Genomic DNA, 18001 nt, shown 5'->3' on the forward strand with positions numbered 1-18001 from the left:
GTAACAGGTTAGTTAGTATAGACTAACATAACAGGTTAGTTAGTAGACACTGCTATACCAGGTTCGTTTTTTGAAACTGATATAACAGGTTAGTTAGTTACACGCTGATATAACAGGTTTGTTTGTTGAAACTGATATAACAGGTTAGTTAGTATAGACTGACATAACAGGTTAGTTAGTTACACACTGATATAACAGGTTAGTTTGTAGACACTGATATAACAGGTTAGTTAGTAGACACTGATATTACAGGTTAGTTAGTATAGACTGACATAACAGGTTAGTTAGTTACACGCTGATATAACAGGTTAGTTTGTAGACACTGATATAACAGGTTAGTTTGTAAACACTGATATAACAGGTTAGTTTGTTGAAACTGATATAACAGGTTAGTTAGTTACACACTGATATTACAGGTTAGTTAGTTACACACTGATATAACAGGTTAGTTAGTAGACACTGATATAACAGGTTAGTTAGTTACACACTGATATTACAGGTTAGTTAGTTACACACTGATATAACAGGTTAGTTAGTAGACACTGATATAACAGGTTAGTTAGTAGACACTGATATAACAGGTTAGTTAGTTACACACTGACATAACAGGTTAGTTAGTATACAGTGTTATAAAAGGTTAGTTAGTAGACACTGATATAACAGGTTAGTTAGTTACACACTGATATAACAGGTTAGTTTGTAGACACTGATATAACAGGTTAGTTAGTTACACACTGATATAACAAGTTAGTTAGTATACACTGAAATAACAGGTTAGTTAGTTACACACTGACATAACAGGTTAGTTAGTATACAGTGATATAACAGCTTAGTTAGTAGACACTGATATAACAGGTTAGTTAGTATGGACTGACATAACAGGTTAGTTAGTTACACACTGATATTACAGGTTAGTTAGTATACACTGATATAACAGGTTAGTTAGTTACACACTGATATAACAAGTTAGTTAGTAGACACTGATATAACAGGTTAGTTAGTTACACACTGATATAACAGGTTAGTTTGTAGACACTGATATAACAGGTTAGTTAGTTACACACTGATATAACAAGTTAGTTAGTATACACTGAAATAACAGGTTAGTTAGTAGACACTGATATAACAGGTTAGTTAGTTACACACTGATATTACAGGTTAGTTAGTTACACACTGATATAACAAGTTAGTTAGTAGACACTGATATAACAGGTTAGTTAGTTACACACTGATATAACAAGTTAGTTAGTAGACACTGATATAACAGGTTAGTTAGTTACACACTGATATAACAGGTTAGTTTGTAGACACTGATATAACAGGTTAGTTAGTTACACACTGATATAACAAGTTAGTTAGTATACACTGAAATAACAGGTTAGTTAGTAGACACTGATATAACAGGTTAGTTAGTTACACACTGATATTACAGGTTAGTTAGTTACACACTGATATAACAGGTTAGTTAGTAGACACTGATATAACAGGTTACTTAGTAGACACTGATATAACAGGTTAGTTAGTTACACACTGACATAACAGGTTAGTTAGTATACAGTGATATAACAGGTTAGTTAGTAGACACTGATATAACAGGTTAGTTAGTATACACTGATATAACAGGTTAGTTAGTTACACACTGATATAACAAGTTAGTTAGTAGACACTGATATAACAGGTTAGTTAGTTACACACTGAAATAACAGGTTAGTTAGTAGACACTGATATAACAGGTTAGTTAGTTACACACTGACATAACAGGTTAGTTAGTTTACAGTGATATAACAGGTTAGTTAGTAGACACTGATATAACAGGTTAGTTAGTATACACTGATATAACAGGTTAGTAGACACTGATATAACAGGTTAGTTAGTTACACACTGATATAACAGGTTAGTTTGTAGACACTGATATAACAGCTTAGTTAGTAGACACTGATATAACAGGTTAGTTAGTATGGACTGACATAACAGGTTAGTTAGTTACACACTGATATTACAGGTTAGTTAGTTACACACTGATATTTTATTTTTATTTTTATTTCACCTTTATTTAACCAGGTAGGCAAGTTGAGAACAAGTTCTCATTTACAATTGCGACCTGGCCAAGATAAAGCAAAGCAGTTCGACAACATACAAAAACACAGAGTTACACATGGAGTAAAACAACATACAATCAATGATGCAGTAGAAAAAAAAACAAGACTATATACAATGTGAGCAAATGATGTGAGATAAGGGAGGTAAAGGCAAAAAAATGCCATGGTGGCAAAGTAAATAAAGTATAGCAAGAAAAACACTGGAATGGTAGATTTGTAGTTTGAAGAAAGTTCAGAGATAAAATATAAATAATATGGTGCAAAGGAGCAAAATAAAGAAATAAATAAATACAGTAGGGGAAGAGGTAGTAGTTTGGGCTAAATTATAGATGGGCTATGTACAGGTGCAGTGATCTGTGAGCTGCTCTGACAGCTGGTGCTTAAAGCTAGTGAGGGAGATAAGTGTTTCCAGTTTCAGAGATTTTTGTAGTTCGTTCCAGTCATTGGCAGCAGAGAACTGGAAGGAGAGACGACCAAAGGAGGAGTTGGCTTTAGGGGTGACCAGAGAGATATACCTGCTGGAGCGCGTGCTACAGGTGGGTGCTGCTATGGTGACCAGTGAGCGGAGATAAGGGGGGACTTTACCTAGCAGGGTCTTGTAGATGACCTGGAGCCAATGTGTTTGGCGACGATTATGAAGCGAAGGCCAGCCAACGAGAGCGTACAGGTCGCAGTGGTGGGTAGTATATGGGGCTTTGGTGACAAAACGGATGGCACTGTGATAGACTGCATCCAGCTTGTTGAGTAAGGTATTGGAAGCTATTTTGTAAATGACATCGCCGAAGTCGAGAATTGGTAGGATGGTCAGTTTTACGAGGGTATGTTTGGCAGCATGAGTGAAGGATGCTTTGTTGCGAAATAGGAAGCCAATTCGAGATTTCACTTTGGATTGGAGATGATTGATGTGAGTCTGGAAGGAGAGTTTACAGTCTAACCAGACACCTAGGTATTTGTATTTGTCCACAAATTCTAAGTTAGAACCGTCCAGAGAAGTGATGCTGGACAGGCGGGCAGGTGCAGGCAGCGATCGGTTGAAGAGCATGCATTTAGTTTTACTTGTGTTTAGGAGCAGTTGGAGACCACGGAAGGAGAGTTGAATGGCATTGAAGCTCGTCTGGAGGGTTGTTAACACAGTGTCCAAAGAAGGGCCAGAAGTGTACAGAATGGTGTCGTCTGCGTAGAGGTGGATCAGAGATTCACCAGCAGCAAGAGCGACATCATTTATGTATACAGAGAAAAGAGTTGGCCCAAGAATTGAACCCCGTGGTACCCCCATAGAGACTGCCAGAGGTCCAGACAGTAGGCCCTCCGATTTGACACACTGAACTCTGTCAGAGAAGTAGTTGGTGAACCAGGCGACGCAATCGTTTGAGAAACCAAGGCTACTGAGTCTGCCGATGAGGATGTGGTGATTAACAGAGTCAAAAGCTTTGGCCAGGTCAATGAATACGGCAGCACATATAACAGGTTAGTTAGTAGACACTGATATAACAGGTTAGTTTGTTGAAACTGATATAACAGGTTAGTTAGTTACACGCTTATATAACAGGTTAGTTAGTTGACACTGATATTACAGGTTAGTTAGTAGACACTGATATTACAGGTTAGTTAGTTACACACTGATATAACAGGTTAGTTAGTAGACACTGATATAACAGGTTAGTTTGTTGAAACTGATATAACAGGTTAGTTTGTAATCACTGATATAACAGGTTAGTTTGTAGACACTGATATTACAGGTTAGTTAGTTACACACTGATATAACAGGTTAGTTAGTAGACACTGATATAACAGGTTAGTTTGTTGAAACTGATATAACAGGTTAGTTAGTTACACACTGATATTACAGGTTAGTTAGTAGACACTGATATTACAGGTTAGTTTGTAGACACTGATATAACAAGTTAGTTAGTATTCACTGATATAACAGGTTAGTTAGTAGACACTGATATAACAGGTTAGTTTGTAAACACTGATATAACAGGTTAGTTTGTAAACACTGATATAACAGGTTAGTTAGTATAGACTGATATAACAGGTTAGTTAGTAGACACTGATATAACAGGTTAGTTAGTAAACACTGATATAACAGGTTCGTTTGTAAACACTGATATAACAGGTTAGTTAGTATACACTGATATAACAGGTTAGTTAGTATAGACTGATATAACAGGTTAGTTAGTAGACACTGATATAACAGGTTAGTTAGTAGACACGGATATAACAGGTTAGTTAGTAGACACTGATATAACAGGTTAGTTAGTATTCACTGATATAACAGATTAGTTAGTATACACTGATATAACAGGTTAGTTAGTAGACACTGATATAACAGGTTAGTTAGTGGACACTGATATAACAGGTTAGTTAGTATAGACTGATATAACAGGTTAGTTAGTAAACACTGACATAACAGGTTAGTTAGTATAGACTGATATAACAGGTTAGTTAGTTACACACTGACATAATAGGTTAGTTAGTATAGACTGACATAACAGGTTAGTTTGTTGAAACTGATATAACAGGTTAGTCAGTATAGATTGATATAACAGGTTAGTTAGTTACACACTGATATAACAGGTTAGTTAGTATAGACTGATATAACAGGTTAGTTAGTTACACACTGATATAACAGCTTAGTTAGTATAGACTAACATAACAGGTTAGTTAGTAGACACTGATATAACAGGTTAGTTTGTCAACACTGATATAACAGGTTAGTTAGTAGACACTGATATATCAGGTTAGATAGTTACACGCTGATATAACAGGTTAGTTTGTTGAAACTGATATAACAGGTTAGTTTGTTGAAACTGATATAACAGGTTAGTTAGTTACACGCTGATATAACAGGTTAGTTAGTAGACACTGATATTACAGGTTAGTTTGTAAACACAGATATAACAGGTTAGTTAGTTACACACTGATATAACAGGTTAGTTTGTTGAAACTGATATAACAGGTTAGTTTGTTGAAACTGATATAACAGGTTAGTTAGTTACACGCTGATATAACAGGTTAGTTAGTTACACGCTGATATAACAGGTTAGTTTGTTGAAACTGATATAACAGGTTAGTTAGTAGACACTGATATAACAGGTTAGTTACTATACACTGATATAACAGGTTAGTTACTATACACTGATATAACAGGTTAGTTACGATACACTGATATAACAGGTTAGTTAGTAGACACTGATATAACAGGTTAGTTACTATACACTGATATAACAGGTTAGTTAGTAGACACTGATATAACAGGTTAGTTAGTAGACACTGATATAACAGGTTAGTTACTATACACTGATATAACAGGTTAGTTAGTAGACACTGATATAACAGGTTAGTTAGTTACACACTGATATAACAGGTTAGTTAGTAGACACTGATATAACAGGTTAGTTTGTTGAAACTGATATAACAGGTTAGTTAGTTACACGCTTATATAACAGGTTAGTTAGTTGACACTGATATTACAGGTTAGTTAGTAGACACTGATATTACAGGTTAGTTAGTTACACACTGATATAAGAGGTTAGTTAGTAGACACTGATATAACAGGTTAGTTACTATACACTGATATAACAGGTTAGTTACTATACACTGATATAACAGGCTAGTTAGTAGCATCTCCTACTGCAGGTATTTCCAATCTGGGGTGCAATGCCGCTGAGGGTACACCAAATAAAAATGTGATTCACATTAAAAAATATATATATATAAAAAAAAAAGATCTTCACATTTTCTAACAGTCCATTTATATTTTCCAACGGGGATATACATTTGGGTGAGGTTTTTTTCTCGCCTGAGTAGCCTCGTTTCACTGCCAAAATTAAAATCAGCGAAATACAACACAATGTCAAATACAGGTAGCCTAGTCAAATAATTAACATCCAATCACATTAACCATTACTCTCTTGTGGGAATTCCACTAACGGTCCGTATGTAGCCAAACGTAGCTGCTGCTCATTCTGTTTGCTCTAAAATGGATGAATGGTTAACAAAAGTAAGGCCCGCGTCCATAGAGACTCATACCAGCTCTACTGGTAGTACTGCTACTACCAGCAGTATTACACCTGCACCTGTTGAAGACACAAGTTGTTCTGCTTCCACGACCACATCCAATGCTAGCATCAGTAATTCTACATGTGTTGTTAGCCCAGCTAGCATGGACACTGACAGTTGTGAATATGATGCAGCCGAAGAGCTACTGCCCCCTTACCCGGGAAAGCACCGAACAACAGACAAGGACGTTGGACCATCGAAGAGGCGTAAATATGATGAGCATTACATTGATTTGTGGTTCACTTGTATTGGGAGTAGTGCCTTTCCTCAGCCACAGTGTGTTATATGTGCAAAAGTGCTATCTCACAACTCGATGAAACCTTTACTCTTGTACAGACATTTAGATACAAAACATGCCAATTTGAAAAATAAGCCAAAGGAGTTTTTTGAGCGAGTATTAAGACAACTTTTGAGTAGTAAGACATGTATAAAAGCAACAGATACCATTAATAAGTAGGGGCTAGAAGCGTCTTATACGGTGAGCTACCGAGTGGCTAGGACAGGCAAGCCCCATACTATTGTGGAGGACTTAATTCTTCCTGCTGCTGCAGATATGACTGGGACAATGCTGGGGGAAAAGGCCAAAATAACTATACAGACAATGTCTTCATCAAACAACACTGTTTCATGACGCATCAGTGACATGGCAGAAGATGTTTTGAAACAATTACTGCTTCGCATACAAGCCAGTGAGTTCTATGCGCTACAGCTGGATGAGTGGCGGGCCTGGCACAGCTCCTGGTATATGTCCGTTACATTTATGACTCTCTCCAATACAATCCAACATTGCAGAGTTATGTGCATCCTTTCAAGCACACCCTTCTCATTAACCTGTGGTGAGTTATTCACAATTTTCGATGAACAAATAAAGTTTTATATGTAAGATGGCTAAATAAAGAGAAAAATTATTGATTATTATTATATTATTATTTGTGCCCTGGTCCTGTAAGAGCTCTTTGTCACTTCCCACGAGCCTGGTTGTGACAAAAACTCACACTCATTCTTATGTTTAATAAATGTATCATGTACTGTGTGTGTGGCAGGCTTACAATGATGGCAAAAGCAACATTTGAGAGTGCGCTGACCCTGGTGCTAGAGGGGGTACGAAGCTGGAGGTTGAATGTTTGAAGGGGTACGGGACTGCCCTACTAGATCGGGAACCACTTTCCTACTAGATCAATATACAGTATACCAGATGATGTTCAGAGGTCATGGTATTCACTGTTCAGAGGTCATGGTATTCACTGTTCAGAGGTCATGGTATTCACTGTTCAGAGGTCATGGTATTCACTGTTCAGAGGTCATGGTATTCACTGTTCAGAGGTCATGGTATTCACTGTTCAGAGGTCATGGTATTCACACCCAGTGTGAGAACATGAGAGCAAAAATGTGGATGCTTTATTACATTCTTTTACATGTCCCCACAACGTTTTGAAGTAAACATACTGAGTGGACATCTCATTAAATATAGTTGAAATCACATACAATAAACAGTAGAAGTAACTTCTGTCGAAGGATGTTATTGCAGACCTACATGCCAGAGGGCAGATTGAAGGTGCCAACCGACGGTGGTAATGTTTCATCTGCTGACTGTTATGATTATCCCAAGGCTGTATGCTGCTGTGTGTCAGTCCATGAAAAGATCCAGAAACGTTAACATTGATGTCACTATGCCAAGACTAATGCCAGATGCCCTTAGAGGATGCCAGAACGGGTTATACGCAGGTTGATATAATATCTACATTGTTTTAAATGATGTAACATTTATTTAACCAGGTACAAGTCAGTCAGTTACGAACACCCTGTGTATTACAATGACAATTTAGCAATTATTTTACACCATACCTCTTCTCTCCCTCTCTCCTCTCCCTCTCTCTACTCTCTCTTCTCTTTCTCTCACTTCTATCCCTCTCTCTTCTCTCCCTCTCTCTACTCTCTCTTCTCTCCCTCTCTCTTCTCTTCTCTCCCTCTCTCTACTCTCTCTTCTCTCCCTCTCTCTTCTCTTCTCTCCCTCTCTCTTCTCTCCCTCTCTACTCTCTCTACTCTCCCTCTATTTTCTCCCTCTGTACTCTCCCGCTCTCTTCTTTCCCTCTCTCTACTTTCCCTCTCTCTACTTTCCCTCTCTCTTCTCTCGCTTTCTCTACTCTCCCTCTCTCTTCTCCCTCTCTCTACTCTCTCTACTCTCCCTCTCTCTACTCTTTACTCTCCCTCTCTCTTCTCTCGCTTTCTCTACTCTCCCTCTCTCTTCTCCCTCTCTCTACTCTCTCTTCTCTCCCTCTCTCTTCTCTTCTCTCCCTCTCTCTACTCTCTCTTCTCTCCCTCTCTCTTCTCTTCTCTCCCTCTCTCTACTCTACCTCTCTACTCTCTCTACTCTCCCTCTCTCTTCTCTCCCTCTCTCTTCTCTCCCTCTCTACTCTCTCTACTCTCCCTCTCTCTTCTCCCTCTCTCTACTCTCCCTCTATTTTCTCCCTCTGTACTCTCCCGCTCTCTTCTTTCCCTCTCTCTACTTTCCCTCTCTCTACTTTCCCTCTCTCTTCTCTCGCTTTCTCTACTCTCCCTCTCTCTTCTCCCTCTCTCTACTCTCTCTACTCTCCCTCTCTCTACTCTTTACTCTCCCTCTCTTTTCTCTCCTCTCTACTCTCCCTCTCACTTCTCTCTCCCTCTCTCTTCTCCCTCTCTCTACTCTCTCTACTCTCCCTCTCTCTACTCTCTACTCTCCCTCTCTTTTCTCTCCTCTCTACTTTCCCTCTCACTTCTCTCTCCCTCTCTCTAATCTCACTCTCTCTTCTCTCCCTCTCTCTCTACTCTCCCTCTCTCTACTCTCTTCTCTCCCTTTTTTCTCTCCCTCTCTCTACTCTCCCTCTCTACCTCTCTCTCTCTCTATTCTCCCTCTACCCTCCATCTCTCTACTCTCCCTCTCTCTTCTCTCCCTCTCTTCTCTCCCTCTTTCTACTCTCCCTCTCTCTTCTCTCCCTCTCTACTCTCCCTCTCTCTTCTCTCCCTCTCTCTACTCTCTTCTCTCCCTCTCTTCTCTCCCTCTCTCTTCTCTCCTTCTCTCTACTCTCCCTCTCTCCCTCTCTCTATTCTCCCTCTCTCTACTCTACCTCTGTCTACTCTCCCTCTCTCTTCTCTCCCTCTCTACTCTCCCTCTCTCTTCTCTCCCTTTCTCTACTCTCCCTCTCTCTACTCTCTCTCCCTCTCTCTTCTCTCTCCTCCCTCTCACCTCCCCGCTCCCTCTATCCCAGTACATCCACCACAGCCCGGGGAATTCCAAGCGGGGCTTCGGCATCGACTGTGCCATCCTGTCGTGCCAGGTGTACATCTCCCAGATCCTGGTGGCGTCGGCGCTGGGCGCGGCAGTGGACGCCACGGGTAGTGTGCGGGTCATCCCCATGGTGGCGTCCGGCGGCTCCTTCCTGGGTTTCCTCACCGCCTGGTTCCTGGTTATCTACCCAAGTCACGGCGACGCGGAGGCCAAGGGCGAGCAGAAGGCTCTAACAGGGCCTGTGTGCGATAACAGCGTCACGGAGAAACCCAGTGTTCTAAAACTGACAAAGAAAGGTGCCTCCACCACTATGTGTAAAGTGCAGTGCGAGTCCACTCTGTAATTTGATGTGATCGCCAATTCACCGGAAAGGTCGGAGCTTACTGTAACCATAGCAATGCAACGACATCATCAAAAAATAAAAAACGACATTCCTTTTTTACAACCGTTGCCACCCAATAATCTGCTGATGGCATTTGCTTGACCGACCTCTTTCTCAAAGACACACATGGGCTATGATGTGTTAAGGTTTTGACTTGTATTTCATTTAATTTGGGGCCTGTCTCTCGCTCGTCACGGTCTAAGGACTGTGGTGTGGCGAGGAGAGGACAGCCGTCTCTCCCTCTCAGGGCCACCAGGGGCCGCGATCGAGGCGGTCCAACTGGAAAGGACAGATCAGGGGACAGTGGATACACATGTGACCGACCGACGTTCACGCGCTGAACTGGGATCTCTGGAAAAAGACATGCACTTCACTCTCACTTCCATTCAAAGGTCAAGATAAAGGAAAAGACGAAGAGTCTCTAAGAAATATTATATTCTTCTAATAAGTGAAGCATTTGAAAATGCAGAAAATTGCTCTTTTGATTGAACATGTTTATTTAGTTAACTTTCCTCTATATAATTTTGACATTATGTTGCAGAAGGACATTGTTATCACCAAATGGGCCAGGCCCGGTATCATTTACAGGGTTGATGTTTTACTTTTTGGACTTTAGGTTTTTAGTGGCTTTAAGAGGAAACGGCACATGTGTAAGGAGGTGATTTCTCAGTTAGGAGAGGAGGGGGAGGAAGGCATTGTTTGGTAAATCAATCACTTCTCCTAATTATTGTATTTCTAACTGTTATGACAAACGAAATTGTAATAAGACCAGTTACACCACGTGTCAAACTCATTCCACACAGAGCCGAGTGTCTGCTGGTTTTCGCTCCTTCCTCGTACTTGATTGATACATTTAGGTTATTAATTAGTAAAGAACTCCCCTCACCTGGTTGTCTCGGTCTAAATTGAAAGGAAAAACTAAAAACACCAGACACTCGACCCTCCGTGGAATGAGTTTGACACGTCTGAGTTACACTATATCTACTGTACACAAGCATTTCCCAAACTCTCTCAAGGGGTACATGTTTTGGTTTTTGCCCTAGCACTACACAGCTGATTGAAATAATGAATTCATCATCAGGCTTTGATTATTTGAATCAGCTGTGTAGTGCTAGATCAAAACCAAAACGTGCCCCCCTTGTGGTCCCCAGGAGCGAGTTTGGGGAAATGCTGATCCACACAAATATATCTTTATCCTCTTTAGTCATTTATACTAAGGATCCTATTTTCCACCTTTCAGAATATATCCTTCTGAGATCACAAGGGCCTCACCATTGACGGAGAACAGAAACACTTTAAGGAAATGAGAAAGAATCTCAATGCTGCATTGGAGTTACGGAGAATTGCATACCAAACGGAGGACAGAAGTTGAGGAGCACTGTAAGGAGCTTGGAAGCTCTTCTGTCTCACAGAGGAGAAACAGATTTCAGGCTTCAATTCGTTCTCTTCTTTGTCTTGTTTCAATTGCATTGTTAATGGATTGTGTCACTCGCTGCACAATTTCAGCTGCTGACGTTTGTTTGAGGATGTAACTAATACTAGCTAGATGAATGTGGGAGTGCCCGCCCGTGGGGGGGGGTGTAAGTCGGAGTATTGGGGGAGGAGCACTTAGGCAGAACTTAAACTGTGCAGGAATTCAAGTTGATTATTTTCCTACCATATAGGTCTTCCTTTTATTTTTCTAACTGAAGTAATGGGTCTTGATAGAAGAGTTATATCCAGGGGCCTCCCGAGTGGTGCAGTGGTCTAAGGTACTGCATCGCAGTGCTAGCTGTGCCACTAGAGATTCTGGGTTCAAGTCCAGGCTCTGTCGCAGCCGGCCGCGACCGGGAGACCCATGGAGTGGCACACAATTGGCCCAGCGTCAATTAGGGGAGGGTTTGGCCGGCAGGGATGTCCTTGTCCCATCGCGCACTAGAGACTCCTGTGGGGGACGGGCACAGTTCACGCTGCCACGGTCGCCAGGTGTACGGTGTTTCCTCCGACACATTGGTGCTGCTGGCTTCTGGGTTAAGTGGGCATTGTGTCAAGAAGCAGTGCGGCTTGGTTGGGTTGTGTTTCGGAGGACGCACCGCTCTCGACCTTTGCCTCTCCTGAGTCTATACGGGGAGTTGCAGCGATGAGACAAGACTGTAACTACCAATTGGATACCACGAAATTGGGGAGAAAACGGGGTAAAAAATTAAAAGAAGAGTTATATCCTCTCACTTGTAGTGCGTTTACATTTAACACCTGGTTGCTGCATGGTTTGGGCCTTGTGGCGAGTTATGCTGTTATCTGAAGCGGCCTTAGCTAAATGTTAACTCAACATGTTGGCTCTGCATGGCCTACATGCACCCTGAGCCAGAATGGGGGCTCAGTGGCATTCTTCTTTAGAGGACATGGTGGACTGAGGGTGGAAACTAGTGGATGGAGTAGAGCTCCACTGTGGAACTCATTATGGCTCTGGTCTGTCTGTTGTGTTGAGTATGCTGGTTATGGCTTTACAGGCCCATGTGTCTCTGCTGTGACAGGCCCCAGGAGGTCAGATCAGAGCCTTAGGGCTATAGAGCTGGGACTACCCAATAACTATATCCAGGTTGGCTGTGTTTCTACACGAATACTTATCGTATATGAGATATGGCTTCCTTCTCCTACGTGTTTATTATATTGAAGTTTCAGAGTACATCGCTCTGTCGTCTCTTGTTAAGGATACATGTTAATCAGTAGAGGTAGATTTGTGAAAGTGTAATTTAACCTTCATTAATGTGTCCAACTGAAAAACAAAAAGCTGAAATCTTTTCAGTGTCAAGAGGAGATTCAAACCAAACTTGAAGTGTAAACAAACAGAGAGCATCAAGTATTTGACAAATCAGACGATCGTTGCAATAATGTTTTCTGCCTCTGTAAGCAAGGGTGGAAGTGTTAAGACTGGGGTCGGGTGAACTTTTTTCATGCATGGCTGTATGTATGTCATAGTATCATAGTTATACTGTATGAAAAACAACAACCATGTACTCGTAGCTAAATAAGCATAGTATTGGTTTGGTTTTTAAGAGAAGAACCATGCCTTGTTGAATACTTGAAGTGCAACTTGAGTGTTTCTAAAATGCAAGAAAGTGTATGATAGTTTTCCTGAACCTCTAGCTGTTGACTCTGGAATGTTGAGATAGTGGCCTATGTTGAAAGGCCTGCTGGGAGTTTGCGTTTCTTTGATTCCATCAGGTGACAAAGTCATGAATGTAAAATATTTGTTGTTTTGTGATGGGCAGAGGGTCTGCACAGAACTTGCACATACAAAGTTTGAAGAAAAGAAAAGAATAATCTTGCAAAAGAAAAAAAAAGAACAGGATATGTTTGATATATATAGCTCTTTTCATGTTAAATGGATGCTTTCACTTTATTTAAATATAACATATATAAATACAGATATATATTTACAGTTGTAACAAATGCAAGAGGTATGTTACAGTAATGGAGGACTGGAATGTGTTTGAAACACGTGCGCGTGCGCATCATCTGGTTTACAATTCACTTTATTTTCTAAGATTGAGGTCACACTGCAATACCAATATTTCATTTGTTATCTTTTCAGACAGAAATGTGTTTTTGAATAAGTATAATTCAATTTGATAATTAAACTCAATCAATTTCCCTCTTTTCTTTTGATAGGAGAATGCAATCATTCATCTCTCATTATTTTAAAGATACTTTTATAAGGTCATTTTATTTTAGGACAATGGGAGTTGCATATAGTATTTTATGTAATGAATTTATCAGTGATATTACTTAAAGAATGGGAAAAACAGTATTTGCAGTAAATACTATTTTAGTTTATTTTGCTGCTATAAAAAAGCGGATTATTTGTATGAGCTTTTTTTCTATAAGGACTGTATGTACATTCTGTAAATATGCTTGCGGCTTCATATGTAGAACCATGGAAGAACACTGTATTGAATGCACCTAAAAAAAAACTCAAGGGCTTCTGTCGCTTTATTGTTGTATTGCACTCATATATGACCTTTTGAAAACAAAATATTAGCTATGTATCTATGATAATAAACTGCATCATCTATGAACTACTCGACACGTGTAATATAAAGTCATATTAACGTTAGAGGGTGGTTTGTTTTTAGGTCAATATGAGTAAAGCCAGCGTACAGTCCGAAGATCTTGGTAGACGAAGAAGACATGAAGGCTATCAGTGCATTAAGCGCCAAACTTTAATGATGACCTATCAGGGTTATAAAATGAATAAAAAACTGGAGAGGGAATAGCTACACCTCCACACCATATCACATTCCACCTCGGGTCAAACCACAGGTCGTCTACGCTGAGCTAACCACAGCTTCCTCTTTCAATTAAAGCCACACTCTGTAAGATCATGTTTATCATAAGGTGAAACAGTTGCTGGCATAAGCTACATAAGTCATATACTATTTCTAAACCAAGGGGGGTATTTGATTCATTTAAATTACTGGAAATCTACCAGACTGCAATACTATGTCTTACCAGTGGTGGGAAAAGTACCCAATTGTCACACTTGAGTAAAAGTAAATACCTTAATAGAAAATGACTCAAGTCAAAGTCAAAGTCACCCAGTAAAATACTACTTGAGTAAAAGTCTAAAAGTATTTTGTTTAAAATATACTTAAGTATCAAAAGTAAATGTAATTGCTAAAATATTCTTAAGTATCAAAAGTAAAAGTATAAATCATTTCAAATTCCTTATATTAAGCAAACCACACGGCACCATTTTATTGTTTTTTTATTTATAGATAGCCAGGGGCACGTCCAACACTCAGACATCATTTACAAATGAAGCATGTGTTTAGTGAGTCTACCAGATCAGAGGCAGTAGGGATGACCAGGGATGTTCTCTGTTTAGTGAGTCGACCAGATCAGAGGCAGTTGGGATGACCAGGGATGTTCTCTGTTTAGTGAGTCCACCAGATCAGAGGCAGTAGTGATGACCAGGGATGTTCTCTGTTTAGTGAGTCCACCAGATCAGAGGCAGTAGGGATGACAAGGGATGTTCTCTGTTTAGTGAGTCCACCATATCAGAGGCAGAGGGGTGACCAGGGATGTTCTCTGTTTAGTGAGTCCACCAGATCAGAGGCAGTAGGGATGACCAGGGATGTTCTCTGTTTAGTGAGTCCACCAGATCAGAGGCAGTAGGGATGACCAAGGATGTTCTCTAGATAGGTGTGTGAATTAGACAATTTATCTGTCCTGCTAAGCATTCAAAATGTAACAAGTACTTTTGGGTGTCAGGGAAAATGTATAGAGTAAATAGTACATCATTTTCTTTAGGAATGTAGTGAAGTAAAAGTTGTCAACAAAAAATTAGTAATGCTAAGTACAGATACCCCCCCCCCCCCAAAAAAAATACTTAAGTAGTACTTTTAAGTATTTATACTTAAGTACCATACACCCACTGTTTCTTGGACATGATCTAAACATAACGCACAAATGAGACCTTGTGCAGAAAAAGGGCCACTCGTCTGCGACTGTTGACAGCAGTCCTTTATACAATGTTCCCACCTTGTGGTGTTCTTCTAGAGTTACATTTCTCACCACTGGATTCTGCGTTTCATGGATGTTTCTCTCAGCCGCTGGATGGCAGCATTTAACTACATATTGCAACCAGCAGTACTATACATTTTTGGTCGTTTTATTTGTAAAATGATTGTAGTTGTAAGCTACAACATACATCTTAATTGAATCGCAAAACAGTAGAACTAATATGATTTTAATGAGTTATCTGCTTCTGATTCATATTAGTCCTGAATCTAATTTGAATCTGTGTAGGCTATGAACCGCCTTTTTACCAGGAAGTTGTATGGAGCCAACAGCGGTTAAAATTTGACATTTACTCCACTGCTCTGGTCTTATCCAGTGAGTGGAGTCTTCGGGTCGGGTCGGGTCAGCGGCGTACTGTGTGGAGCTTCGTGTGCGCGTTATCGCAAATAAAGGTGGATTTGACGCCTTCATTATTTCTCCAACGAAGGTACCTGATGGGAAATAGCCGATTGAATAGAGGTTGGTGATGTCTTGTATTTTCTAAGTGTCATAAGAGAGTTAGCTATATGTCCGGTTTAAACAATCTGACCACTTTTTATTTAAGATGCAAACCTTGTCACAACAATGCCATTTAAAGTGTCAAGACCGTGTCAAAACCGTGTCAAAGCTGAATACAGCTGACGCAGTCCCCTACCAATACTGTCATCACTTTTCCTCTTTTGTGTTCTGTAGTTTAAATGACAAGTCAACATGCGTTTATAGATGAGGACAAAGATCAGTCTACCTGTCGTTAGACTATAAATAGCACCCTATCAATAAGATCCATGAGGCACAGAGTTGCTACGTACCTGAGATGTAGAACTAGAATGACCAGTGTGTCACTATCGGCCAGGACTCAGACTGGGTTCTGCCAGAGCAGAGTACAGACTAGGTGTCTGTGGCCCCATCGGGTCGTTTATTTCTGGAAAATCCTATTTTAAAACCCATCTTTGGTGTCATGTAGTATAGTAACAGTGCATATGTCTTTTCAACACCCTCTATGTATTCACGATGCATGTTTTGGAATATTTCTATATTTGTATTCTGTTCACTCTGCCATTATTGTGGAGTTACTGTAACATTTGGATGGATCGCTATTCTGAACTGTACCTTGAATAGTTTTGTACAGGCAGAACTGTGTTGTTTTTTTCCCCCCCCTAAACTGTGGATTTTGAGAGAGAATAACATTACTCCGAGTGTTTTCCATTACACAAGGTTATGCGACTCACTGGTCCAAAATGTTGGGCAGGGATTTCATAGACCTAATGTGAGCACCGCTGCAGCTGCACTGATGATAACAAACGGATGTGCCTTTTGGGGAGAAAAGCAAACTGCTTGGCCTTTATGAATCACACAATCCTACTTACGCTAGGCGACTTTGTTGTGTCTTGTATTTTTATCTTTTGAATTAAACCTTTTGACCGAATAGGTCATATGTAGTATTAGGAATATAATTATTTACATGTTAAATAAAGACTATGAGCACTGCATGCAGACAAAATGGCAGTTATGACAGGATGATATCTAAACTGTGCCAACAAAGTAAATAAATCTCACTAAGTAATTCATGGTAACTTGCGGAAGTATGTTTTTTTTCTCCAAAATAACTGATAGTATTCAGAACCCTTGGATTGCTTCACATTTTATTGTGTTACAAAGTGAGATTAAAATGTATTTAATTGTCATTTTTCATCAACAATCTACACAGAATACTCTGTCAAAGTGGAAGAAATATCCTAACATATTTTAAAGATTAATACAAATTAAATATGCTAAAATATAATCGTTGCATAAGTATTCAGCTCCCTGAGTCAATACATGTTGGAAACACCTTTGCCATCGATTTACAGCTGTGAGTCTTCTTGGGGAGTCTATAAGGGCTTTGCACACCCAGATTTGTGCAATATCTGCCCATTTATTATTTTCTAAATTCTCTGTCAAGATGTTGGGGATTATGTCTAAACAGCCATTTTCAAGTCTTGCCATATATTTTAAAGCAGATTTAAGTCAAAACTTGGCCACTCAGGAACATTCACTGTGTTCTTGGTTAGCAACTCCAGTGTAGATTTGGCCTTCTGTTGTGGATTATTGTTCTGCTGAAAGGTGAATTCCTCTCCCAGTCTCTGGTGTAAAGCAGACTGAAGCAGGTTTCCTTTAGGATTTTGCCTATGCTTAGCTTAATCCCATTTCTTTTCATCCTGAAAAACTCCACTGTATTTGCTGATTTTTCAAGCATTCCCATACCATGATGCAGCCACCACCATTCTTGGAAATAAGGAGTCAGTTACTCAGTGATGTGTTGTGTTGGATTTGCCCCAAACATAAGGCTTTACATCTAGGCCAAAAAGTGTATTCCTTTGCTTTGTTTTTTGCAGTATTACGTTAGTGCCCTGTTGTATACAAGATGCATATTTGTATTCTTCTTTTCAGTCTGTCATTTACATTATTATTGTGAAGTCACTACAATGTTTTAAAATCACCAATGGCCTCATGGTAACATCCTTGAGCTGTTTCCTTCCTGTCCTGCCCCTCAGTTCAGAAAGACGACTGTATCTTTGTTGTGTCTGGGTGGTTTAATACATAATCCACAGCATAAATATTAACTTGACCATACTTAAAGAGATATTCAATGTCTGATTTGTTATTATT

At 39.8% G+C, this 18001-nt stretch overlaps 2 protein-coding genes across 5 annotated transcripts in view; both read left to right on the forward strand.

Moving 5' to 3' along the window:
• LOC106588990 (solute carrier family 45 member 4) overlaps window positions 1-13872 on the forward strand; it is an 81646-nt gene extending 67774 nt beyond the window's left edge. For 3 of the 4 annotated variants that reach the window (XM_014178587.2, XM_014178588.2, XM_014178590.2), the window contains one exon: window positions 9410-13872. In XM_014178587.2, coding sequence (XP_014034062.1) covers window positions 9410-9772 — 363 coding nt within the window. In that variant the 3' untranslated portion in view covers window positions 9773-13872. The remainder of the gene's footprint in view (window positions 1-9409) is intronic. The other variant, XR_001324748.2, reaches the window with a different exon arrangement.
• Window positions 13873-15496: 1624 nt separating this feature from the next.
• Window positions 15497-18001, forward strand: part of dennd3a (DENN/MADD domain containing 3a) — a 32776-nt gene continuing 30271 nt past the window's right edge. Inside the window, exon 1 of the mRNA XM_014178591.2 lies at window positions 15497-15832. The gene's annotated coding sequence lies outside the window, so the exon portion shown is untranslated. The remainder of the gene's footprint in view (window positions 15833-18001) is intronic.

This window comes from Salmo salar, chromosome ssa27 (genome assembly GCF_905237065.1).
Source record: "Salmo salar chromosome ssa27, Ssal_v3.1, whole genome shotgun sequence".
Classification (NCBI taxonomy): domain Eukaryota; kingdom Metazoa; phylum Chordata; class Actinopteri; order Salmoniformes; family Salmonidae; genus Salmo; species Salmo salar.